This window comes from Malus domestica, chromosome 13 (genome assembly GCF_042453785.1).
Source record: "Malus domestica chromosome 13, GDT2T_hap1".
Lineage (NCBI taxonomy): Eukaryota > Viridiplantae > Streptophyta > Magnoliopsida > Rosales > Rosaceae > Malus > Malus domestica.
In genome coordinates, this window is record NC_091673.1 from 288,903 (window position 1) to 314,959 (window position 26,057).

General features: G+C 36.5%; 3 protein-coding genes and 2 long non-coding RNA genes across 14 annotated transcripts; 3 read left to right on the top strand and 2 right to left on the bottom strand.

The window, feature by feature from the left end:
* Nucleotides 1–8,395: 8,395 nt before the first annotated feature.
* LOC103451451 (cytochrome P450 86B1-like) lies at nucleotides 8,396–11,101 on the top strand. The gene is made up of 2 exons (XM_008390850.4): nucleotides 8,396–9,985; nucleotides 10,471–11,101. The coding sequence occupies exons 1-2, from the start codon at nucleotides 8,654–8,656 to the stop codon at nucleotides 10,861–10,863; spliced, it is 1,725 nt and encodes a 574-aa protein (XP_008389072.3). The 5' UTR covers nucleotides 8,396–8,653; the 3' UTR covers nucleotides 10,864–11,101.
* Nucleotides 11,102–11,880: 779 nt separating this feature from the next.
* LOC103451450 (uncharacterized) lies at nucleotides 11,881–15,087 on the bottom strand. Of its 3 annotated transcripts, none has more exons than XM_070810618.1 (8): nucleotides 15,021–15,087; nucleotides 14,599–14,911; nucleotides 14,139–14,169; nucleotides 13,861–13,879; nucleotides 13,651–13,748; nucleotides 12,963–13,058; nucleotides 12,647–12,819; nucleotides 11,881–12,514 (listed from the first exon to the last, which is right to left on the bottom strand). In XM_070810618.1, exons 2-8 carry the CDS (start codon nucleotides 14,770–14,772, stop codon nucleotides 12,428–12,430), a joined length of 678 nt encoding a protein of 225 aa, XP_070666719.1. In that variant the 5' UTR covers nucleotides 14,773–14,911; nucleotides 15,021–15,087; the 3' UTR covers nucleotides 11,881–12,427. The 3 variants fall into 3 exon arrangements, with proteins under 3 accessions (XP_070666719.1, XP_028946948.2, XP_008389071.3); XM_029091115.2 differs by lacking the exon at nucleotides 15,021–15,087 and having other exon boundaries at nucleotides 11,881–11,986; nucleotides 12,423–12,514; nucleotides 14,599–14,979; XM_008390849.4 differs by lacking the exon at nucleotides 15,021–15,087 and having other exon boundaries at nucleotides 14,599–14,979.
* Nucleotides 15,088–15,303: 216 nt separating this feature from the next.
* LOC103430602 (uncharacterized) lies at nucleotides 15,304–18,477 on the top strand. 3 transcript variants are annotated; one of them, XR_011574613.1, is made up of 6 exons: nucleotides 15,322–15,483; nucleotides 16,185–16,309; nucleotides 16,658–16,694; nucleotides 16,779–16,795; nucleotides 17,318–17,430; nucleotides 18,255–18,477. It is a non-coding gene; the product is annotated as an uncharacterized lncRNA (long non-coding RNA). The 3 variants fall into 3 exon arrangements; XR_003767834.2 differs by lacking the exon at nucleotides 18,255–18,477 and having other exon boundaries at nucleotides 15,304–15,632; nucleotides 17,318–17,528; XR_011574612.1 differs by lacking the exon at nucleotides 18,255–18,477 and having other exon boundaries at nucleotides 17,318–17,528.
* A 274-nt stretch (nucleotides 18,478–18,751) lies between these two features.
* Nucleotides 18,752–22,093, bottom strand: LOC114820581 (uncharacterized). 6 transcript variants are annotated; one of them, XR_003768011.2, is made up of 8 exons: nucleotides 21,521–21,652; nucleotides 21,328–21,427; nucleotides 20,956–21,028; nucleotides 20,773–20,810; nucleotides 20,130–20,258; nucleotides 19,836–19,919; nucleotides 19,171–19,280; nucleotides 18,752–19,088 (listed from the first exon to the last, which is right to left on the bottom strand). It is a non-coding gene; the product is annotated as an uncharacterized lncRNA (long non-coding RNA). The 6 variants fall into 6 exon arrangements; XR_011574611.1 differs by lacking the exon at nucleotides 20,956–21,028 and having other exon boundaries at nucleotides 21,328–21,389; nucleotides 21,521–22,093; XR_011574610.1 differs by lacking the exon at nucleotides 20,956–21,028 and having other exon boundaries at nucleotides 21,328–21,398; nucleotides 21,521–22,039.
* A 675-nt stretch (nucleotides 22,094–22,768) lies between these two features.
* Nucleotides 22,769–24,992, top strand: LOC139190390 (uncharacterized). The gene is made up of 3 exons (XM_070810617.1): nucleotides 22,769–24,035; nucleotides 24,149–24,178; nucleotides 24,925–24,992. The coding sequence occupies exons 1-3, from the start codon at nucleotides 22,907–22,909 to the stop codon at nucleotides 24,945–24,947; spliced, it is 1,182 nt and encodes a 393-aa protein (XP_070666718.1). The 5' UTR covers nucleotides 22,769–22,906; the 3' UTR covers nucleotides 24,948–24,992.
* The last annotated feature ends 1,065 nt before the right edge of the window (nucleotides 24,993–26,057 follow it).

The following is a 26,057-nucleotide window of genomic DNA, read 5'->3' on the forward strand; positions in this document are numbered from 1 at the left end:
AGAATATGATGCTTGGTGATGGATAGAGTTTTACGACGGCAGTTTCTGTTTTATTTGGTTTGGGTATGGCATTATTGCGACATGGTACTAGAATTTCTGCAGGTAACATTGGTTGTTAGAGGAGTTGTGCGAGCTTGTATTCAGGGGATCGAATTTACGACGTGTAAAATTGTGCATCCTCAGGGAATTACTGCTTACTTATCGAGACAACAAATGTGTGATCAATATCACGGGCGCCCGACTGTGATATCGATAGCTTATTTGTTGGGTTCATTAAGCAAGTGCACAACAAGATTCATCTACAGCAACTGACGCAGATTCAGAATTGTTATTCTTGGGACTCGACCCAAAGACACATATGTTTTCGGAGTACGTGACGTTTCGAATTCTTGGGCGAGACCCACTCTTATTTTTCAGTTTTGGTTTTCAGTGTAAGTATTTTAACTTCATTTACTCTAGTTAATTGTTTTGACGTTACAAATGTTTTGGAAAAGTATTGCTGTTTTCGTTTTTAAGTTGATTCGAGTTTTTGGAATATATGTTAGTACATATCTATTTTGACGTTATCTGGCCTTAAATTATTTTGTGTTTTCGACTTTACATTTTATTAAAGTATGTTTCCTATTTTTTTACACAGATGGGGAAATAAAGTTTGAGCCTGGAGGCACGGAAGATGGAATCATTGCAACCCGATCGCGACGGGATGGCATTTTTCCTTTGTGCAACCGCTCTGATTTGATTTCTTCGCTACGTATATATATGTGTATCCTTTTTCGTATTTTCGAGTTTTTTAGTGTAGTATGTTATTTTAAATTTCGATGACGAAATTTTTTTATAAGGGTGGTAGATTGAAACACCCCAACCCCCTTTTTATATTTTAAAATTGGTTTAGTCCTTAATTGGTGAGCCCGTGGGGCCCACCTTGTTTTATTTTATGTTTTCTGGTCTCCCTCTCTCTTCTCTCAGTTCTCTCTTCTCCCTCACCTCTTCCGCAACTCTCTCCCCCTCACTCTCTCGGCTCTCTCTATCTCAACCCCTCCGAGAGTTTTTCTTACCAACAATCATCACCATCGTCTTTATCTCGTCGCTACGAACTCAACCATAGTCTTGGCATCTTGAAAGTCGAACCACGAAGCCCCGTACACGAGCTCCGGCGAGCACCCGCCCCTTTCAAGGCCATTTCCGGCCAAACCACGGCGAGTTGGCCGGCGTGTAAGGTATCAATCTCTTTGTCTCGTCGAGTACTACAACTTTCCTTTTTGTTTCACTCAATTTCGTTGAGTATTGAAGAGGTTATACTCATTTGAATCTTACCCAGTTTCCGGCGCGTCCGACGGCTTTCGAGGAATTTTACGGCCAAACCACGGCGAGTTAGACATCGTGTGAGGTACCATTCTCTTCGTCTCTTCAAGGGCTACAACTTTTGTTTTTGTCTTGCTTGATTTCGTTGAGTAGTGACAAAGTTATAGCCGTTTAAAGATGGGTGGTTTTCCGGCCGAATTTCCGGCCTTCTTCTTCGGCAAAACCAGGCCTCTCAGGCCGTTTAGAATCCCACGGGCCTTAAGCCCGTTTTTCCTTAGCCCAAATCCCCAGCCCGTTTGATTTTTATTTTTAGTTATTTGTTTTAAAGACCCCAAAGGCCACGGGCCTTATTTAGAATGGCCTTGGGCCGGTTTTTGGTTAAGGGGCTCTAAGCCCAGCCCTTTAATAAGGCCTTAGGGCCTGTGTGTATATGTGTATGGGCTGTGTGTGTGTAGCCCGTGCATGTGTGTGTGTGTTAGTGGTGTATGTGCGTGTGTTTGGGCTTAAGCTCAAACCACCATTTTTCATCCTAACCCTTTTTAACCAAAAACCTTAAAAAACCCAAAACCCAATATATCCTAATCCTATTTAACCTAAACCCTAATCCGGATTTCAAGCCTAGAACCCGTTAGACCTAATTTGACCGTTGACCCCCGGTCAACGTTGACTTTAGGGTTGACTTTTCGGGTTTCGTCCGAGACTCTTCTTAGGGTAATTCAACGTTCTGAATCCATTTCCAACGTCCGTTTTCCCAAATTCAATTTCTATTATATAGTTTTATTTATTGGACTCTTTATGTGCTTAGGGGCAATTATTGTGACGTTCCCGTCTTCGCTAGTGGCGCAGTTTTTGGCAACTAAGTGCTGTGAGTGGACGCCTTTTAAAATTACATGATTTGATAATTTAATTGCATAAATGATTAGCATGCCTACGGATTTATAATTTGATTTATGTGAAATTTGTTGATTTAATATATTGATTTTCGTCTCGTGTTTTGGTGAGGAAATAAATTGTTAGCCTATTTTGAGCTATATTTTAATATATCGTATTTTCTATAAAAACCATGAACTGGTAGACTATCTGACATATGACGATAGGATGCTAGAACATGTTTTTGAACCCTTCTTTATAGTGTAGACGATGATCGGTATCTATGCTATGAAGTGGTTATTTATGAGATGTGTAACTATTTGTGCGTACTTAGTAGACATTATGCCGCCCGGGGCGAGGATCTAGTGTTGGCAGTTAGGCCGGGAGAAATAATCCCTAGCGAAAGGCTGAGGGACACGGTGACAGGCATTGGGCCGGGAGGGAGTTGTCTCTGGCTACGGGCACAGAGACTTAGGTGCAGGCATTGGGCCGGGAGTTATGTTTATTCGATGATCTTACTAGCAACACACCGCGTTTACGAGACAATCTGTGAGACGATTCATGCTTTGGTTTTACGCGATGATATTCTGCAATATGGCCTTTGAGATATTTTTGGCATGCTAGGATTTTTATTAAATCCATCACTTATTATGCTAATAGTTTTCACTATTAAACTGTGGGGGTTAATATCTTGATAACTGTTTTATTATTATTATATATATATAAATTTGGTCCACTCACCTTTGTTTTGCGCCCCCATTCAGGACTTAGGATTAAGGCACCTAATCCCGGCGTCAAGACACTTCCGCAGCAGCATCTTTGAATTCTCTCGATGTAGGACCCACTTCTTTATTCATTCAATTTTATCTCAATTCTTTTTAGTGATTAGGTTTAGTTGTATGTTCTGAATACGTTCCTAAATTATTATGTCATTGTACTTTAAATTCATAACCCTTATTTATTTCTTATTCTTAGCTTTTGTATCAATTAATGGCTTTTGTCACCCCCGGGTGTCGGCCAGCACGTGTCGATCCTAGGATTCGGGGAATATCATGGTCGGGGCGTGTCACATACTTTCTCTTCATTTCATTATCTTTCTCTTCAATTCCAATAAATTAAATTATTTTTCCCCAATTTAAAACCAACGATATGAAAAGGCTAAGGGAGGCGAGTGTGGACTGAGCTGCATCAAACTATGATTTCCCTGCACTTCGCAAACGCCGCGTCGTTCCTACCAGCGCAAACGCCGAGTTTTTCCCTAGAAGGAAGTGTGTTTCGGTCTGTTTCGTTGATATTTCGGCGGATTCGTCTCCGACTCAGCCCGGAAAGCTCGAAATTGAGCTCGAATTCATCTGGGTTGCTGGGTAACGAAGCATTTGGGTTGCTGGGTTTATGGTGGAGGATGAGGATACAGGAGAGAGGGAGGGTAACAAAGCTACGGGAGAGGAAGGCTGCAGGAGAGAGAGGGAGGGTAGACAGTGGAATTTTTGTGTTCCACATACGTGGAACAACCCGTTTCAGGAGGGGGGAGGTGGGACGCAAAAACACCAAATTTCTATCCCGTGGAACATCATGTTCCACCCATTTTTGACGTATTAAACGCGGAACGGAACGCCTCGTTCCGTTCTGTCACATCCTGTCCCACGTACCAAACGCAGCCTTACATATTGACTGCCAGACTTTTCCTCTAAGCTTCAACCACTCCGTTTCTCATCCCATCTCCTTTGTTTTGTTTTGGACAACTGCAATTAAAGCCTCCAGGCAAGTTGACCCGTCTTTTGGGCTAACGCAAAGGATTGATACCTCGCAATCGTTAATATCTGTAATTATATTATAACAAGGCAAACTAAGTCCGTTGCAGTTAAAAGAAGATTAATAACGGGTTAATGGATCTAGCTAGCTAGCTTGCTGATTATGATCAATTATAGCAATATATTGTTTGTATCACAATTGTTATTAGCACTCCATAAGACCATCTCCAATGATTCGGCTAAAAGCCAAATATTTTAGCTTTTAGCCCATAAACAGTTTTTCTACTCTAACCGTTCTATCCTAAAATTTTAGCCCGGGATTATTAAAGAATGAACTTATGCTATTTTTTTTGTTAAATTATTATTTTTTAAATAAATATATAGACTATCGTAAATTAATTTTATGAATATTTTAATCTAAAAAAAATTAAATTCCAATAAATATTGAAAAAATTAAATTCCAATTTATGGGTTAAATTTGGGGGGAATATGGCCTTGGTTTAGCATTTAGCATTTAGCCAAAATTTTCCCCTTAGGTTGGATTGGGTTTGAGAGGAAATTTTTGGGAGTAATTTGGCTTTTAGCCCACCATTAGAGCTTGTCTAATAGTCATTCGTCATTACTTCGTTAGAATGACTATAGCAGTACCATCACATATATATTGCAAAGCAAAAATACTACTCTTACCATATCTTCATACCACTTTTCACCATTTTTTTATAAAGATAAGACCTACATATATTAGCGGATTTTACTTTTATTAAAAAAGTGATACAAATTTAGTATGTAAAAATATAGTAGGAGTAACATTACTCGCAAAGTTGTATCTTGGCAACCATCAAGAAGGGTAAGGGTTTCCTTGATAACCTTTCCAGCATTTTCGTTGCTATCCAGGGCCGTTGGTTGACTTCTGACGTTCACTGTGGTCAGCCAGACATGCGTAATATAACTGAATATGAATTTTTTTTTTTTTAAATTAAAATTGATGAACGTTCAGAAATAAAATTTAGTCCCTGTATAAAGAATCACTCTATGTATTTGCCTTTTTAGCCCAACATTAACGTGTCCACCGGTTACGAAACCCCAAGGCTTAAAGCCCAGTTCTGTACGCTCTGTTACCCTTCACCATTAATTCATTAGGTTTTCATGTCCAGTTTTTCTTATAACTAGAAAAATTAATTTCATTTGAATATATCTATTTTTGTTTTGACAAATATTAAGATAATTAATTAAATTAACTTAAACTTTGAAAAATGAGATTCAAACTTGGTTGCAGAGCTTGAAGCATATCGATTGCTTTAGCTAACTTAGCTAAAGTCGTATGTGCATTTGAAAACACGTGTTAATTTGGGTTAAATTTTAGTTAACTAACTCATCATCAAACAGTATACAAAAATCTTCGAAATATTTTGCCACGTATGTATGTGATGTTGTTACGTATACGCATGTTGGTCACCATAGTTTTTTGGCCCATGCATTTAACGCGATCCTAATTCCTAAAGTAAGGATTATGACACTAAATAATTAAAAATTACGTAGTATAAAAATATTAGGAAACTTGAGAAACTAAAACTGTAGAAATAGTTGCATCTTTTAGGTTATGCTTTTCATCCACTTCACAACCTCCACTCTCCACTCCCACTCTCCCACTCCAAAAGCTGTCTTACGAAAGCGTCAACCTTTTGCTTTAAACTTCAAGACATACATGTATACGCCATATTCTGCTCAAACCAGCACACACAGAGACCGACATCCCATTCGTTTGCTTTACACAGACAGACCATATTCTCCAAAGTGAACAGTGATATATTCATATATTCACGCTAGGTAGCTAGATAGCTCAAGAATAGTGATCACTCCATATATGGAAAAGGAAATTTTGCATATTTCCTAATGTGAATTGTTAGTTAGTAGCACATGCACACGAAAAGAAAGTTTATGAATAATCTCTACTCTTTATATAACTTTATTTGAGGAATATGTTGTGAGAGCACTATAAATTTTATTTTAATGTCTGAATTGTCTAATTTTATAATTCTTCATTTAGTTTTTTTATCAAAAAAATTAAACAGATCAGAAAAATAAAGAACATAGTATTTCATAAAACTACCAAAATTACAATCATTTAATTGTAAGAAAAACTAAACAACACCCTTGAAATCGAACCAAAACTAAACCGCGCTGCAAGTATTAAAAAAATATTTAATTAAATACCCATATTAGTTGTTGTGTCCTAATTGGTTGGTTGTTACAGTTCATACTAAAAACTCAACCACACCATAATTTGACCACTTTCTCAATCTTCGCCCGCTCAAAGTCAGTGTTTTCAGTCTCATTAATATCTTTCTCACACACTGTGAATCGGTGGGTCTCAAGTCTCAACGAGTATGCAAATCTTTCCACTTCACACAAAAGCTCCGCAAATCAGTTGGCCCCAAGCCCTCAACTCTCATCCCCAGATCCCCTTCATACCGCGAATCCAATCCTTCCACTCCAGTGCCTTAAACTGTGATTTGTGAAGAGAGTTAGAGCCTGTTTGGTACTCTACTTGAATCCAACTTTTTAAACTCAAAAACAATTTTCAAGTTTTAGGCCTTAAAAACTTGTTTGGTGGGATTATTTTCAAAAACTGAACTCAAGACTAACTAAAAAATATAGTCTATTATCTAAAAACATAAAAAGTGAGTTTTTAGAGTTTTTAAACTTAAACTCACTCATTTCTTTTCTTTCCCTCCTCCACACTCTCACTCCAAATCTATCTCTCTCTTTTCTTCTTTCTCTCCTATCTTATTTTTACCTTTTTCGTCTCTCCTCCAATCTGCTCTCTTCATTATCTCGGTTATTTCTCTCACTGATCTTCCTCTCTATCTCGTCCAATCCTCTATCTTATTTCTCTTTCCTTCAATCATATCTTACTTTCTTTCCTCCTCTCTCTTCTTTTTCTCTCTTATGTGACCCCCTCTTTTTAGATCTCTTTGTCTAATTTAAGTCGTAAGATTTAAAAATTTTAAATTGCAAACCAATCAAATTTTTGAATCTTAAATAAAATTGTTTTCAAGAGATCTTCTTAAGAAATGTTTTGAGAAATGATAAAAAATTTCAAATTGGATACCAAACAGGCCCTTAAGGTTCCACCATAAAACTAATTGGTAATATGAGAAGTAGCTTAACCTCTTATAAGTTCATGCAAGATCCCTCCTCCCATTAATGTGAGATTCATTCTCAACAATTATCTCCCCTCCGCTTCGTTCCAGCTAATATGGTAAGAACTTAGAACTTATATTAGTTAATTTAGTTAATCATTTGTGATTAATTTTAGGGTTAGGGTTCATTTGAATAAAAAAGGAACTGGGCTTTTTTCTCTTTTGGGTCATAATAAAAAAGAGATTTGATCTAGCTCAGCAGTGGTACGACCATTTTACTGCAAATTATAAAGCCTTTTGATGTTGAAATTTATTTCAAATTTAAATTGTAATATTGTGATTGGTGATAGTTGAATTTTAGTGACTGTGAAGTGTAAAATTCAAAACCCTCTGATGGAAGGTATCGACTTTTACTCTCAAAGGTATCGACATTTACTCTCAAACGTATCGACTTTCTTAATTTTTAAGAAAAAATGGCAACTTAATTTCTAGAGAAAATGGAAGCCGCCAAAAAGCCCAAGTGGGAAAAAAAGCCGAAAAGAAGGAAAGATCCAGGAAATGGGGGAGTTGGAAATACTAAGAGCACATTCTATGTAATATACTAATGTTGTTGATAGAGAGAATTTTCTTCATTTTATATGTAAATGGTTTGAAACTGAACATAAACTGTTTGAAATTGCAAAAACTTTTTATTTTAGTTTCGATTTCGCTCAAAACTGCATTGGAACGAACTGTGCCCACCCTTAGTTTGGCGGCACTTAGGAAAGCATCAGCATTTTGCTTTAAACTTCAAGAGATATATATATATATATATATATACACCATATTCTACTCAAACCAAAACACACGGAGACCGACATTCCCATTCGTTTGCTTTACACACAGACCATATTCTCCAAAGTGAATTGTAATATTTTCATATATTCACGCTAGGTAGTAGCTAGATAGCTCAAGAATAGTGATCACTCCATATATGGAAAAGGTTCGGACAAAAAAAGAAATTTTACATATAATCTCTAGACTTTTTAATTAATGTGAGAGTATTGTGAATTTTATTTTAATGTCTAAATTGTCTACTTATAATTCTTCATTCAGTTTTTAGTAAAAGAATTAAGCAAATAAGAAAACTAAAGAAATTAATATTTCAAGAAACTACTAAAATGACAATTATTTAATGGTAGGAAAATGCTAAGAAGATCACACTATTTAATTGAAAAAAAGTCCTAAACACGACACGGTTCGAACCATCAAAATGCTTTCCATGGTAGGGCCCGCAAGAATATACAAGGATGAACTCGAATAAGCTTATATGAATGGGTGGGCAGCCACTTCTGTTGCCCAGGACACATTTCAGCTCACCAAATCGAAAGCTCTTGGGTAAAAGAAAGAAGTAGAAAACATGCACGCCAAGAAACACACAAATGATGAATCATGACCGCCCCCCATATAACACATGACCTCCACCGTGCCACTCCTCAACCTAATTAAACCAACCCATTCATTTCAATTTCATCATAGTGTTAGTCTGCCAATATTAATAAACCACACACTCTCATCACATATAGGCTCTCCTCTCATTCCAACAACATGATCACCACTCCTCCTTCTCCTCCCATCAATAATCTCACCTGCCCCTCCTTCTCCGAGACTTTCGTGGCCAGAAACTTGGTTTCGGGGCAACTCTTTTTCCTTCACCACATCCAAATCTTGGAGCTCTTTCTGGCTCTATGCGTTTTCATAACCATACACTCGTTGAGGCAGAAGAAGCGCCATGGCCTACCCGTTTGGCCGGTGCTTGGCATGCTACCCTCTCTCTCTTTTGCCGTACTCGGACTCCAAACCAACAACCTATATGAGTGGCTTTCCCAAGTTCTTTGCCGCCAAAACGGCACGTTTCTATTCCAAGGCCCTTGGTTTAGCAGCCTCTTTAGCGTCATCACTTCAGACCCTCGTAACTTGGAGCACCTTCTCAAGACCAAGTTCTCCAATTTTCCCAAAGGCCCTTATTTCCGAGACACCGTTCGAGATCTTCTCGGGGATGGCATATTCAACGCGGACGACGAGACGTGGCAGCGACAAAGGAAGACGGCTAGCATCGAGTTCCACTCAGCTAAGTTCCGGCAACTGACCGCGGATTCGTTGTTTGAACTTGTCCATGGTAGGCTTCTGCCCGTTTTAGAGGACTCCATCAAACACTCGACCGCAATCGACCTCCAAGACATTCTTTTGAGGTTGACTTTTGACAATGTTTGCATGATCGCGTTTGGGGTCGACCCTGGTTGCTTGCAGCTGGGGTTACCCAAAATACCATTCGCTCAGGCCTTTGAGGATGCGACGGAAGCAACAGTTATGCGCTTTGTGACCCCATCCTGCTTGTGGAAGACCATGAGGTACTTAAACTTGGGTGCTGAGAGGAAGCTAAAGAGGTCCATAAGAGGAGTGGACGAGTTTGCGGAAGACGTCATTCGGACAAGGAAGAAAGAGCTCCCGCTACTAATTTCTGCCACCAACAATTCTAATGCTTCTAATGATGATGATAAGAAGAATAAGCAGATTAGATCAGACTTGTTAACGGTTTTTATGGGTTTGAAAGACGAGAGGGGGGAGGCGTTTTCGGACAAATTCTTGAGGGATATATGCGTCAACTTCATACTTGCAGGGAGAGACACGTCATCGGTGGCACTGAGCTGGTTCTTCTGGCTGCTTCATCACAATCCGGAGGTGGAGCATAAGATTCTTCAAGAAATATGCCGGATTGTGGGCGCAAGAACATCATCTGATCGTGATCGTGAAATTAAAAATGACGATGATGAAGCAGTAGTATTCAAGCCAGAAGAGATCAAGAAGATGGAGTATCTTCATGCAGCTCTATCAGAGGCTCTAAGGTTGTACCCTTCAGTTCCATTAGATCACAAGGAGGTAAGTTCAGTTTAGTTAATTACACAACTTACACCTTGATTTTCTTTTTCGTTTTAAACATTAGTTTACTCAAACTAATAACCATTTTAAGTGCATGCATGGCATGTTATGGGACTTGTCATGCCTCAAACATTCTTCAACTAATCATATAGCTAGTCATGATATAATTGTGAGATAAATACACACACACACACACACAACACACACACACACACACACACATATATATATTACTAATTATCTATTTTTTCCTGAGGTGAATTATAATTAAGTGAATAACTGGTTTTTGTTTTTCGGTCAACGACGATGACACCCTAGACGGATATAGTCTTAATTTAATGAGATTCTTGTTTACCTAACCGGTTAAATCTGTGACTCTGTCTATATTATCCCTTGCAAACAATTGTGTAGCAGTTACTAGTTAGGAAGATTGCAGAGGCTATAGCTAAGTTTTTTTAATTGAATTGAATTGTTTATATGCGTAGGTAGTTGAAGATGACGTATTTCCAGATGGAACAATATTGAAGAAGGGAACAAAAGTGATATACGCAATGTACACCATGGGGAGAATGGAGGCGATTTGGGGGAAGGACTGCAGGGAGTACAAACCCGAGAGATGGCTGCGGTCATCAGACGGCCGCTTCATGAGCGAGTCTGCATACAAATTTACGGCTTTCAATGGAGGTCCTCGCCTCTGCTTGGGCAAAGACTTTGCTTATTACCAAATGAAGTTCGTCGCTGCCTCCATCATTTACCGGTACCGTGTGAGGGTGGTCGAAAATCATCCGGTGGAGCCAAAGCTGGCACTGACCATGTACATGAAGCATGGGTTGAAGGTCACTCTCCAAAAGCGTGACCATGCTGGGCGCCACAAATGACTAAATATATGATATATGATATTAATGGGGATTAATACAATAGAGATTATAGTGTGTTTGGCGTTTTTTGTTGTCGTTTGTAATAATGATATCGTTCATATACAAATAGTGGCATTGCCATATCCCACATACATGGGAAGATGATTGAAAATCTGTAGAGTGATATCGACTTGTGTAATCTTGGATTCTTCCTCGTATATGTATTTGAATAATACATGTATTCTCTCTCTGTAACAAATAAGTTCATCTTTCCCTTTCACTAATTTGTGATTAATCCTAACGAAAGCTAAACCTAAACACCAATTTGCCAATATAACTAACTACTTGAGTCACAAAAATGGTAGCCACTCCGATGCCTGCAGACAAACTTGTAATTCTATGGTAAAATCTTAGCCGCAAGCGGTGATTTATTACCATGTGTCTTTCTTTCTCACACATCACGTGAGACGATTGCGTGGGCTCTTCCTCTTTGGTATTTATTCAACTCTCAATCCAACCGGAGCAAGTAAAACTTCTGACATTTCACACTTACACGTGTAAAGCAAGCCCTTTCTGCCCTTCTTCATTCTTCTCAACTCTAAGGCATTTCAATTACGAAAGCCTTGAGGGCCAAATACAAAAGAAAAAGGCAAAGTTTGGCGAGCAACTCAGGACCTCGACATTCCAGTCGTGTCTGTTTTTGCTTCATTGACCTCTACCTCTAGTTGGATACCTCGGCAGTACGAGGCACTCAACCTTAAAGTTAACGGACATATTTTTTTACACGATGAAGAAAATTGCTACACCCCACCAACTTTGCCTACCGAGTTTAGTTTTGTCGCATAATGTAGCCAGTTTTCATTTGGTCACATAGAATTTAAATTCCATCCACAGATTTCATATTCTCATCAAATTGATTACTTATGCTTCAATCCAGGAAAGAGGGTTCTAATTCTACCCTACCTAGTACCTGTTCGTACAATACTCATCAAAGAGATAATTGACTTCCTTGGTATCCACCAACATATTACAGTCCTATGAGAAAAGACTCATTTTATAAAATATATTTTGTCATACAGTTGGTTTGAATATTATAGCCCGCATCTTCAAGCAAGTTCCGCTCCAGGAGCGAAGTTGACAAGTTCTAACATAATCACAAAATTCAGCACTGTTAGAATGATTACATTCTAGATTCTCTTTTCTTTGTTTAGAACACTAGGGCCATGTTTGATAGGAAGGACCGACTTGGATATGACTATTCACTATATTGAAGGCATTTTGAAGGAAGAAATGGATGAAAACTTCCATATTTCGTCCAACTTGAAGGTTACTCATGAAGAAAAGACATCCCTGCTGATCCCAAAAAAAATGGTAGGATTAAAGGGAACAACTTTTCTTCATGAGTAATCTTCCACTTCGACAAAATAGGGAAGTTGTCATCCATTTCTCCCTTCAAAATGTCTTTAATATAGTGAATAGTCCTATCCAAGCTGATCCTCTCTAACAAACAAGGCCTAGGAGTGCTATATAATTTGCATCTGACTGTTCTGAGATAAATAAATAACAATAAGAAAAATTACCTCGTTCAAGCTCTCCCATCCCACTCTTCATAGAACTCTACAAGAAACTCCTCCATGAACTTGTGCCGTCTCTCAGCTCTCTTCTGCCCAGCCTGAAATCAATGGTCAAACCTCATATCACAAACTGAATGGATGATAATATACATACATATGTAATGCATGCAAATGAGGAAGATTCCAAGTGAGGAACGTGTAATGTCATGTCCATGTTTCAACAAATTTACCTTTGTTTTCATCAAAGCCTTTAGCTTAAGAAGCTTCTCGTGAAAGTGATTCACAGTAGTCTGCTCATCCTTTTTCATGTACTTTTCCTTGGATAAGTCACATCGTGGCAGAATCTTAGGATCATGTAGCACTCTGTTCCTACTTCCACCAAAAGTAAAGCAACGAGCAATTCCTGTGACCAAAAGACTACTTAATATTGTGCAAAAACAGTTACACCCACAGTTGCTCTTGAAGCAGTCATCCCAATTTTAAACTTACATAGAGATAGTAGGTAGACAAAATCTAATGTTTAGAATTATCAAGTACAGAGATTACCAATAGCACCAATTGCATCGAGACGATCAGCATCTTGAACAACCCCAAATTCTGGAGGAAAATCGTTATTTGTTCCTGCAAGCTCATCTTTGAAACCTGGAAAGTAGAAGTACTTGTATATCAGAGCTCATATGCACAATAAGGTGCTTGGAATTAAACATTCTATTACAGCAAACAGCTACAAAGGGTTAACAACCACAATAACGTCCACAAAGGATAAAAAAAGGTCGTACCCAGTGCACAAGGCTCCCGCTTTACGCAGGGTCTGGGAGAGGTGAATGTCGGCTAGCCTTACCCCCATTTATGGAGAGGCTGCTCCCAAGGCTCGAACCCGAGACCTACCGCTCATGGGCGAAGGCACTTGCCATCGCACCAAGTGCGACCTCTTGTCCACAAAGGATATTGAACAAAAATCAGAATTGCATAAATATTAAGAACACAATGAAACTGAAAAAATTATATGGTTCTAAAGTGATATAAACCGTAAATGGAGAAAATACGGATGCATATATTGGTGCATGTGTGGAAACATACAATATTTTCCTATGTAGAAAAGAGACATGGCATTTACATTTTGGCAGTATGAAATTCTGATTTAGAATACAGGATTAAACTCAAATGATTTTTACATCACGTAAGCAGAACAGGGGAGAAATAACATGACAGAAAGGAGCAGTAATCGGCTCACCCATTCCCTTGATGATCGTTATAATCTTCATTTTCTTAGTCTCATCTATGCCCTCCTCATCGAGAAAGTTCTCAACAATTTTTTCCTCTGAGGGATCTCTACATTCCAAAAATAACATGAGGGAAACGATGAATCGATGGAAGAGCCAGACAAAACAACAGAAAAGGAAAATATAAGTTAAAGGAAACAAAGAATGAGAAACGTACAAACCTCAAGTACTTGTAATCACCTGCAGCAAGCAATCAACAACTTGAATGATCAGTAGGCTATACCGTATCAGAACAAGAAAATAAAAGCAAAGCTGAAAAGATGCAGGAAGAAACATAGAATGAAAGCCACATAGAAGTACTACTGCACGTAACAAGTAGCCAACAAGAAGATAGATAAAAGTAGACATTTAATAGGAATGGGTGCAGTGTGTCGCACATCCATTTATAAGCAAGCACACAAAGATATGTTATAAAGTTTGGTTGTGAACACTAACTGACCTATATCATGGAGAAGTGCAGCCACTTCTATCTGTCGACCAAGAAAAGTAGAGTACAGATTAACAATAATGTTATTTAAAAGGACAAAACTGATTACATTAACATTGCTGGCACTGTCATTGTATGCGGAACCGACTTGTATCAGAGAGCGTTAGTAATGTGATGAGCTTGGTATGTTTAGAAAGGGCGGTGCTATCCACTTTTTACCTTCCAGACACCTCTTGTTAATTTATATTCTTTGATATTCAATTCATTCCATCCGACTGCCGGAATGAGAGAGGGTCGGGGGATAGAAAGTGGTGCATGGATAGCACCACCCCTAAAGAAATCTTCTTTTGTGAAGAACTCAACTGTTCAATCTGCAAATGTTGGCAATTCAGTACCAAAATCAAGCTTTAGATAAATTAATGCAATTGTTATTTTCCCTTTAAAAGTTACTGGTAGCGAGAGTAGGAGTTACAATTTGCATGGAGTCGGAATTGGAAGAGAGGCCTTCTTCACGGGCGAGAGAGAGAGCGAGGTCTCGGACCCGCCACACGTGAGCAGCGTCGTGGGACGCGTCGTTCTCCTTCATGGCTTCCTCCACCAGCTTCTCCGCCTTTCTCACCGTCTCTTCCCATCCCAATGACCCCATCGCCTGCGACTGCCTGCTTTTCTTCTCTCTCGCCGCCGCCGCCGCCGTGGCTGGGTGAACTGTTGTTGGAGGTGAAATTTGTAGACAAACAGGATATGAATAATGGAGTGAGGACGGAAGGGGATGAAGTGAAGTGAATCTGAATAATGGAAACAAGTCAACGGTCAACATAATACAACACAACTGACTGCCATGACATGACATCTCCTTCGTCTCATACAACTCGAGTTAGGGTTCGTAGTTCGTACCGAATCAGTCGGAGCGTGGGCTGTGCCGAGGCCGAAACGGATCTGTGGATCTCAACCCACGGCCCACGTTTTTATCTATATATTTTATCAAATTATACCTATACTAAAACCCCAAAACCGCGTTACTGTTCACGGACAGTGCGCGGACTAAAATACCCCTCGATTTGTTTGTTAAGCCAAATTTTTGCCATCTTTTCCACAGTGAAAAGACTGCCTTGCCCTCGAAGGCCACGCGTTGATCCTTTCCTGTTTCGATTTCTTTGGATGCTCTTTCCTTTTTTCTAAATTGTTGTCGCCGTTCTCAGCCATTTTGGGATTAGCTTTCTTTATCTCTCAAACCCTAATTTTTCTCCCTTTTGAATCTCATCTCTGTCCGCTCGCGCCGGTCAATCGGTTTATAAAAATTTCCTCTGTCCGGTCGCTGTCGCTGCTTCGTATAAAAAGTTAGCTTTGCTGTGGTGAGGCATGGTCTCGAACCCTAATTTTTCTACCTTTATGTTCTCATCTCTCTCTGCTCGCTCCGAACGGTTCGTTTGTAAAAATTCATCTCTGTGCCGTCGTTGTCACTGCTTGGTATAAAAAGTTGGCTTTGCTGTCTTCAATTCCTTTTTCGTGAGTTTTGTGATTTCCTTCTGTCTACAGTTTTTATTTTTTTTATTTTTTTTATTTTTGATATGTTTACATGCGTTTTGTCTGTCAATTTTTTTTTTCTTTTCTAGATATCGTTTGGACCGATGGTGTGAATGTGTTCTTTGGTTTTGTTTTTTATTTCAGAAGGTGTGGCTGTTCTTTTTTTTTTTTGACCCTTTGTTATCTGCTGTTGTAACATTTTTCATGATTTCTGGAACTTGGGTTTTAAACAATTGGAGTACTACTAGATTCTTATCATTATGTGCAAATTACTGGTGATTTGGATTGCTGCCTGAGATTTAGAGAATGGCTTGCAGCTTTAATTTCTTTTTGCTTCATTATTACTGTTTTCAATTTTTTTTATTGCTGGTTATTGATGATTTGTAATCTGTGAGAGCTTCAATCTGTTGGAATTTTGGGTTATTGCTTCATCGGAATTTGGGTGGTCCAAAATTTGAATTAGAAGAAACCCATTTGATTAATATTTTTGGTGGATTGACTCTCTCTGTGTTTTCTCTGTTATTTCTTGCCCAGTTGGAAAGTGGAAGCCCCAAATTTGAGCTTAGAGCTTTAATTTCTTAATCATTCGTTTCTCTGCACTCTCATCAGTCAGTCTTGATACTCTCTCAGAGGAGCCTACATATTTAAACGTGTTGCTGGTATGTGATTCTCGCTCCATCTCATCTTTTTTTTTTTTAATCTTACTGGGTAATTTTCAAACCTTTTATAGTAGTTTTCCAGGTCTGTTAAATAGTTCTCCATTTGATTCCAGTTGATTGCTTAATTGAGGTTTTTTGTTTCTATTTTTCGCTCTTTCATTAGTTCATTGGCTTTCATGTTGGGCTTAAGGAAATGGGAAATCATTAATTGGCATTGTTCAAGATATGATTCTGTTTTTTTATTTATTTGTGAAACGATTTGGCTGATGAAGAAAGTAGTTTTTTGCATATAGATTACACACATATGGGCTGATCTATCTTTCCTAATAAATTTCCCATTTGTTTCAGGTATAAAATTTTCTCATCTATTTGCAAACAAGTTTGGGTATGTTCTTACTTCTCGCAAAATGTTTTGTTTTTAGTAATTAGGCAGGCTTAATGTATATGACATTATTTTTGTTTTTGGCAGCAAATCACAGTACAAAGGTGAGCCAATTATTCTCATGGTCTTCATTTTTATAATTTATTTCCTTGGTTAATTTATTAATCTTAGTGAAGGTGTAATTATTGTGTAATTAACTTTTTTTCTTGATTCTATTCCTTTTATTTATGTGATTTTAAGCGGTGGGAAGCTGTTGCATACCTTGCATGCAATAAGTATAAAATTTGATGTCTTTTTATGAGCTTTCCCAAACACCCCCCCCCCCCCCCCAAAAAAAAAAATTAGTGGAAATGCTCAATCTTTTTGTTTACAAAGGATATCTCCAATTTTGGCTTGGGTATCAGGCCTTCTTAATTATCATCTATTAATCTTTCCATTCATAGTGAAGCTTAATTTTCAACCTGTTTTGGGGTGGCCACGTGAACCATTCTTTGTCTTTCTGTTCACCAAGCACATTTTCATCCTGAATGTTATTTGTACACTGTTTGTTTTTTCATGTGTGTCGATTTTGTTACCGATGATTTTTTTTATTGATATAATGTGATGATTTCTCTTGACAAATACAGGTGCTTGAAAAATTTCAACTCTGCAAGTTGGAAAAAAAAAGAGGGTTTCAAAATACTGTGCTTTCACGCTTTGGCGTCTTTGTCTTTGTGTTTGAAAGATTTCTGTAATAAAGGTGAGTGAGCTAAAATTTTGGAATTGTTAAGATCAAATTTTAAGTATTTGTTTCGATTTTGTTTTATAAAGTATGAATAAACTTGGTATTTCCTTTAACTTTAATTGTGTTTAAATTGAAATCCTAATTTTGATGGTTTGTTCATAATTAATGTTTGTTATGTTTTTTTGCTGTGTGATTTATGTGTTAATTTTTTTTCACTTTTTTTTTCTTTTTTTTTTCCAATCTTTTTTGCAGCTCTTCGCTTTTCCTCATAACAATTTGTTTTCAACATGTCTAAAAGATCTATAAATGCGTTGGTCAATGATGATAACAACAAAAAACAAACAAATAGTGATAATGAATATAATGTCTTGGTTCAGTGTGACCATCAGCCAAGAAAAGTGTGTAGAACCAGTTATCTTGAAAATCATGAAAACGCTGTTTTATCTCAGATTGATACATTTCTTCGAACTCCATATTTTAAACATCAGTGTAGTAGTAGTGGATCAGCTGTTGTACAATGCGATTTGAAAAATGCTAATTATGATAAAGTGCAGCATACTGCATCTGTTGAAAAAATTGTTCAGCCTTCTGATCGAAAAGGTAAAAAACCTATTAATTTGTTGGATAATTCTGATAACATGGCTGAAAAAACGATTGATCCTCAAAATTACAATCTTATGAACAAGGGCCAAGCATTCTTCCAGAAAAGCAGAACTGGTATGTTTTTTAATTTATATAAAAATATATTTCTGTTATCGTGTAAATTTATATTTAGTTTATTGCATATCTTTCCTAAGTCCCGTTTTCTTTCTTTTCTTTCCTGTGTATTTTTTTTGCAGGGGTTTTAAAAGATTACTAGATATTTGTGCCCGCGCGTTACTGCGGGATTGAAAATTTCATGAAAGATTATGCAACTTCATTCTCTTCGTAAGCAATGTTTGAGTTAATTTTGTTCCACTTAAGCAGCAATGAGAAATTGTAGAAATTGTAGAAAGGCAGAATTAACGTATGCCAAATGTATTTCAATGGAACTAATTATATAGAATTGGGAAGTCAAATAAATCATATATAGCCACAAAATAGTAACAGGTACAGATGAGATTAATCAACATCTACCAAATCAAAAGTAGATGTGGAAATTGAAATAATAAACCTTGTTTTCTGTTCAAAAAGTCATGCAACAATGGGAACATGACTAACCAGATAGAACTGTGATTAACTCACTTCATCCGTAAACAAAAGAAACCCAAACCAAGTTCAGCAAGAATTATGCACGACCTTTTTGAAAACTATATAATGAATTATAACAAATTGTTAAACAAACATGGACCGGAGGTTATCTTAAAATTCATTTAAATGGAAAATGGTAAATTTGGTTCACTTGAGATGCTAACCTTTCAAAATGCGATACTAATATAAGTTGCATATTAGGATGAAATGCATTAACGCTTACACTTCATAAAAGAAAAAACCAACAAAATTCTAATTTGTTTTTCTACTCAATGTTCCAGGAAATTGCCTAAATAGCAAGAACAATTGCACATGGAGCCTACCTTCTGAGTAGCACTTAAAAGCTCTCTTTGAACTCTCCTGTGCTCATATGAGAGGGAATTTTGTCGTCGCTCAATTTCAAGTCTAGCCTCTCTTTCCATAATGAGAGATTCCATTGCAGCCTGATAGACATATTCAAACATTTAATAATGTACAGAAGTTACCTAAATTCAGCCACAATGAATATCAAACCCATCTACTTACCATCTTATCCAACTCTTATTTCGTAAATTTCTCTTGTAAAGAAGCATAGTTTTTCTTGAGCCCCGCAATAATCTAATTCAATTCTTCTTCCTTGCTTTTCAATAAGATCCCTATTATCAAACAAACACAATTACTGTAGTAAACAACTTCATTGAGGATTCAAACGCACAAAATATGTTAATTCATACCCATTTCATCGCGATGCCGCTCTAACCATGAAAAATTAAAATTATAATCACTCAAATCAATTACAGTATATCACAAACTATGTCATCTAATAATCAATAAATTTAAGAAAATTTAAAATGAAATCAAAATCTTTAAATGTCCTAATTTTCTCAAATCTCAGAAGCCAAACAATATAAAAAGAAAGAAAAAAAAAAGGAGACGGATGAGAAGTGAAGGTTGAGTAACTAACTTGTCAGGATTTGGATAAGAGGCAGGAAGAGAAGGCCATGATCGGAACGCAATCTTCCTCTTCTTCTTGTAATTTCTGTTTCTCCTTTCAGATTTCAAATACAAAACGACCCATACTTAAATGAACTTAATCCCTGTAAAAAGTTTGGTATAAAACTTTCATGACACTTCTATAAAAATCCAGCATGCATGGTTCTTTTAAAATCAAAAAAAGGAGACGGATGAGAAGTGAAGGTTGAGTAACTAACTTGTCAGGATTTGGATAAGAGGCAGGAAGAGAAGGCCATGATCGGAACGCAATCTTCCTCTTCTTCTTGTAATTTCTGTTTCTCCTTTCAGATTTCAAATACAAAACGACCCATACTTAAATGAACTTAATCCCTGTAAAAAGTTTGGTATAAAACTTTCATGACACTTCTATAAAAATCCAGCATGCATGGTTCTTTTAAAATCAACACATAACTTCATATTAAACTTGTATAGACACAAACTTAATCAATTGATTTATATTTAAATAGAAAGAATGTAGTGGTCAGTTTTACCTATATTTTGTTTGTTGTCACTCCATTTCTATTTTTAATTAAAAGCTTGTAACTTATACGCATTTGCTTATAATTTTTACTTCCCTTCCCTTCCCCTGCTGCATAAACAGTAGAGTAGCCCTCGTTTACCTACAACAAATCGAAAACCATTTGGAGAAAATAACTAAGCATTTGGTTATTAGATTCTTAGTAGGCAAAGCAAGAAAATTACACATAACGAAACTATTGAAACTTTAAAACCCACTTCCCAAATTAGGTTCTCAGACTGGCTAATGAGCATATTGATTTTAAACTATCATCCCAAACCTACAATGCATGAGGTTTTTTATTTTTTATTTTTTTGGACAGTGTAATTAATCATTTTTAATAGAAGAATACAATTCATATAACAATAATTAGTAGAGAAAACGAACGCAGTAATGTAAAAATCATGGGGTTACTTAAATTTTGAGGGCTTAGGAGGCACCAAGTTCCATTTTTAGTCAGAGTTCGAAACTGAATTTGAGACTCTTATAGGTTCTTGTTAACAAACATAACATGGTGGACCAAATTAAAAACATATTTAAACCAAAAATTATAATATGAGTTTTTCTAATTTTTTCTATAAGAATTCTCATAACTCTAAACAAAAAGAAAAGTTCACCGCAAGGTTGGAGCTAACTGGGGTCAATTCTCCTTGCTCTGCAATCACACAAAACAAAAATCAAAGTTCAAAACTTAATATAACCTCATCAGCCAATTCAAAGTCCAAACAATTAACTAAAAAAATCCAGAATTTATAAAGTGAAAACCATAATTATTGAGGTTAGATTGCAGGACAACCAACCTCTACTCGTTTTCTGGCAAATTTGGGGTCCTTTGATTTCTAGACTTTGAGTAGAAACTGATTATACCATGGGCTAATATTCAAGTACCACAAAATATAATTTTATCGTAGTAAGCTTTTCGATTCACTCCAAACGAAGGTTTTATATGTTCACATACATATATTCACAACCATAAGAAAGAAGAAAACAACTCTTGGTACAGAGCAAAAATGAAGCACTAACGGATTCCCACACACCAAACTTTGAGAACAAACAAAAACAGAACCAAATTATATAGCAGCATGCAAGTCACGAAGGAACAAAGAAAAAAGAATACTCATTTGCAAATCCAAAATTAGAAAAAAGAGCATAGACAAAACTGGAAAACTCACCACAAAACGCTGGTCGTCGGAGTTTTTTTTTTTTTTTTTTTTTGGCAACGAAATTGGAAAATCTGAAAAAACTTGTAGCCGCAATTTTTCAGCAACAAACCTTCGGCGTCAACATTTTATAACAGAGACACACAAAAGTTGGACACGAAGAGAAAACGATGCATTGAAAATTCTGGAAAAAAAAAGGACTTACAGTGACGGACGGCGGAGGACAGAGCAACAATCGCGACTCAGAGAAAACCCTAGCTTGATCCACGCCGCTAGTTTTGGACAGTGTAGAAATCGAAGGAAAACCCAAATCCAAGGAAAAGCAAATGGCTTTTCGAATTCCATTTATTTATTTATTTTTATTTTTCTAGAGTTTGGCCACTGTGATTTATAGTTTTTGAGAGAGAGAACTGGAGAAATTTCTACTGGGTTGGTCTTTTTCAGCAGGAAAGTGAGAGAGAAATCGAGATCGGAGAGCGAGGGAAGGCAAGCTTTAGCAACATAAGGGTTTGTGGGAGAGATCGAAATGGATGGAAGGCTTCTTGGGTAGAGAAAGAAAGCATGAGAAAGAGTGAGAGATGAGAGAAGACCGCAAAGTGAAGGAGAGTTAGAGGAAAAGTCGAGAATGAGTCGAAGCAGAGCCCTTCGACGATGATCGACACGTGGACAGGATGATTGAAGAGGAGGTGTGCAGAGCGATGAACGCGTGGGCAAAAATTAGAGGAATTGCGAGGAATGACGTGCGGAATAAAGGAAAGACGTGATGAACATTGGTGGGGAACTGTTCCAGATGTCATGATGTTGTTTTTTTAATTATTTTTTTTCTGGTGATGGACACCCTCTCTCACAATCCATGCTCAGCTTTTGTTTCTCTCTCTCTTTCTTTTTCCCCTTTTCTATCCATTTTATTCTGCATGTTCCAGATTTTTGGTTTTTTAATTATTTTTTGGTGGAAAGGCATGCATCATTGCTGCCAGATGTGGATCAGGTATGGTTTTTTAATTATTTTTTTATGGAAAGGCAGGTACCATTTGCTGCCAGGTGTGGATTAGGTAAGGGAAAAACGCTGGAATCGAAGAGGGAGTCAGAATTTAAAAGAAGATACACATGATGAACAGTAGCCCTCTCACAGGATGAACAGTGGACGGGAACTGCTTTAGTAGATAGCTACAACAATATAGAAAAAAAAAAGGAAACAGGAAAGTATCAACCCGTGGCCTTTGAGGGCAAGGCAGTCTTTTCACTGTGGAAAAGATGACAAAAATTTGGCTTAACAAACAAATCGAGGGGCATTTTAGTCCGTGCACTGTCCGTGAACAGTACCACGTCGTTGGGGTTTTAGTATAGGTATAATGTGGATTTTGGGGATAAGAATTATAAATGTAGTCACTGCGGTGCCTATTTTTGGTTGAAAGAGTCTCTTAAGCAAGTATGTAAAAAAGATGAACCTATTCTCACTCTTTGTTGTCAACAAGGAAAAATTGCTTTTCCAAATCCAAAACCAACACCGCCTTTTTTAGAATCTTTGCTTGATCCAAATGGTGGTCCAAAAAGTTTATCATTTCGAGAAAATATTAGAGCTTACAATTCTATGTTTTCATTTACTTCGATGGGAGCCAAAATTGATCACTCAATTAATGATGGTTCAGGTCCTTATATTTTCAAAATTAGTGGTCAAGTTTGCCATTTGATGGGATCTCTGTTGCCTGCTGACAATGAGTGTCCAAAATTTGCACAATTATATGTCTATGATACATACAATGAAGTGCAAAATCGATTGAAGGCTTTTGAATCTGATGGAAATAATAGAAAGCTTGATCCAAAAATTGTTGAAGGTTTGATTAAGATGTTTGATATGTCAAATGAGTTAGTTAAGCTTTTTCGAACAGCAAGAAATAAGTTTGAAACTAATAGACTCACTTCTTTGAAAATGAGATTATCAGCAAGAGAAACAACAGATGGTAAACAATATGACCAACCAACAAGTGATGAAATAAGTGGTCTGATAGTTGGTGATATAGGACTTGCTGATTCTAATAGAGATATTATTATTGAGTCTAAAAGTGAAGGATTAAAGCGTGTTACAAAATTAAATCCAAAATTTATGTCTTTGCAATATCCTCTTCTTTTCCCATACGGTGAAGATGGTTATAGACCTGATTTAAAATGGAACAAAAATTATAAGGGTTCAGAGACTAAAAGACAAAGGATACCCATGAGAGCTTTTATAGCGTATCAAATTCAAGAACGAGAACCATGCTTAACAACATTGTTAAAAGGGGGGAGACTTTTTCAACAATATTTGGTTGATTCTTATGCAACACTTGAAGAAGATAGGTTAGATTACATTAGGCAAAACCAAAAAAATTTAAGAAGTGAAGTTTACAAAGGAATTTATGATGCGATGTCAAGGGGTGATAATGATGCAAACAATTTGGGACAAAAAATTGTATTGCCTGCTTCATACACAGGGAGTCCTAGATATATGATTAATAATTATCAAGATGCAATGGCTATTTGCAGAGAATATGGACATCCTAATTTATTCATAACATTCACATGCAATATAAAGTGGCCAGAAATCATAAGAGAATTTCAGAAAAAACCAGGATTCAAACCTGAAGATAGGCCTGATATAATTTCCAGAGTATTTAAAATGAAACTCGATGATATGCTTCACTTTATAAAATCTGGAAAACCTTTTGGAGAAGTTGAAGCAAGTAAGTCTCTAAGAGTCCTTCTTTTCCTTTATTAATGTTTATTTATTTTTTTCTGACCTAACATAATTTTTTTTCTCTGTTTGTTTGTTTTCTTTTATTTTTCTTATAAACAGATGTTTGCACGATTGAATTTCAAAAAAGAGGTTTGCCTCATTCTCATATATTAATATGGTTAAAATCAAACTTCAAGTGTCATTCCTCATGTGATATAGATTCTATTATTTCAGCTGAAATACCAGATAAAATTGTTAATCCAAAGCTTTATGAAATTGTTAATCAATTTATGATTCATGGTCCATGTGGTCACATTAATTCAAAGTCTCCTTGCATGCGAGAAAATAAGTGTTCAAAAAATTTTCCAAAACCATATAAAAATGAAACACTATTTGAGCCTAATGGTTTTCCAATTTATAAGCGTTGTGACGATGATACAAAATTTTTCATAAAAAATGGCATCAAAATTGATAATAGCTTTGTTGTTCCTTATAATGCAGAACTACTTTTGAGATACAATGCTCATATAAATGTTGAATCATGTTGTCAATCTATGCTTATAAAGTATTTGTTCAAATATATTAATAAAGGTTCAGATAGAGCACGGTTACTTCTTCAAGAAGATTCAAATGATGAAATATTAGCATATCTCAATTGTAGATACATATCACCATATGAGGCTGTTTGGAGATTGTTCCAATATTCAATACATTATAGAGAACCTTCTGTTGAGCGATTACCTGTCCATTTACCATTAGAACAAAACATTGTTTTCAGTGGTAATCAATCATTGGAATCAATTATTAATCAAAGAGCTTCTGAACATACTATGTTAACAGCTTGGTTTGAAGCAAATAAAATTTATAATGAATCACGCTTGCTAACTTATGCTCAGATGCCATCCAAGTTTTTATATGATGGACGACAGAAGTTTTGGAAGCCAAGGAAACACAAAGGATCAATTGGTAGGATAGCATATGTGCACCCTGCATCTGGTGAGTTATATTATTTAAGAATGCTTTTAAATTTGAAAAAAGGTGCATTGAATTTTGATGATATCAAAACTGTTAATGGTGTTCTCCATTCTTCATATCAAGCTGCATGTAAATCATTAGGATTATTAGGTGATGATAAAGAATGGTTAGATGCTTTATCAACTGCTACACATGTTGCATCATCTCCTCAGTTAAGACAATTATTTGTTACAATTGTTTTGTTTTGCGATGTTGCAAATCCTGAAATTCTTTTTGATACTCATTGGAAAAATATGTATGACGATATTTTATACAAGCTGCAAAAAACTTTTGCAATTCCTAATATGATTGTTCCGGAAGATGAACTAAAAAATTCTGTCTTATTTGAGCTAGAATTACTTTTTAACAATGCATCTAGCTCTTTGCAAAAACATTGTTTGCCAATGCCTGATGAAAAAAAGATGCTAGAAATAAAAAATAAACTTTTAAGAGAAGAATTAAATTATGATTGTCAAGAATTATATAGAAAACATGAAATATTGAAATCACAACTTAATGAAGAACAAAAATATGTATATGATACTGTTATAGATACTGTAAATACAAGAAAACAAGGATTATTTTTTGTCTATGGCCATAGAGGTACTGGAAAAACATTTTTATGGGATACAATTATAAGTAAGCTTAGATCTGAAGGCAAAATTGTTTTAGCTGTGGCATCATCAGGAATAGCATCATTATTATTACCAAATGGTAGAACAGCTCACTCTAGGTTTAAAATTCCGTTGGTTATTACTGATACATCAATTTGTCCAATAAAGAAAAAAACTCATCTTGCCACATTAATTGAAAAAACTGATTTGATTATATGGGATGAGGCACCTATGAATCATAAATATTGTTTTGAAGCATTGGATAAATCACTTTCTGATATTCTATCACATTTACATGCTCCGAATAACATTGTTCCATTTGGTGGTAAACCCCTTTTATTAGGAGGTGATTTTCGACAAATATTACCTGTTATTCCTGGAGCAAACAAAGAAGATATAAT

Bases quoted from the DNA above. Each gene is read 5' to 3' on its own strand.
- LOC103451451 (XM_008390850.4), top strand. From the start codon at position 8,654: ATGATCACCACTCCTCCTTCTCCTCCCATCAATAATCTCACCTGCCCC. The intron at 9,986-10,470 runs GTAAGTTCAGTT...TTATATGCGTAG, and splicing joins TTCCATTAGATCACAAGGAG to GTAGTTGAAGATGACGTATT.
- LOC103451450 (XM_029091115.2), bottom strand. From the start codon at position 14,976: ATGTCATGTCATGGCAGTCAGTTGTGTTGTATTATGTTGACCGTTGAC. The intron at 14,170-14,598 runs GTAACTCCTACT...CTTGGTCGACAG, and splicing joins ATTCCGACTCCATGCAAATT to ATAGAAGTGGCTGCACTTCT. The intron at 12,820-12,962 runs GTAATCTCTGTA...TTTTGGTCACAG, and splicing joins CGATGCAATTGGTGCTATTG to GAATTGCTCGTTGCTTTACT.
- LOC139190390 (XM_070810617.1), top strand. From the start codon at position 22,907: ATGTTTTCATTTACTTCGATGGGAGCCAAAATTGATCACTCAATTAAT. The intron at 24,036-24,148 runs GTAAGTCTCTAA...TCTTATAAACAG, and splicing joins TTTTGGAGAAGTTGAAGCAA to ATGTTTGCACGATTGAATTT. The intron at 24,179-24,924 runs GTTTGCCTCATT...ACTTATGCTCAG, and splicing joins GATTGAATTTCAAAAAAGAG to ATGCCATCCAAGTTTTTATA.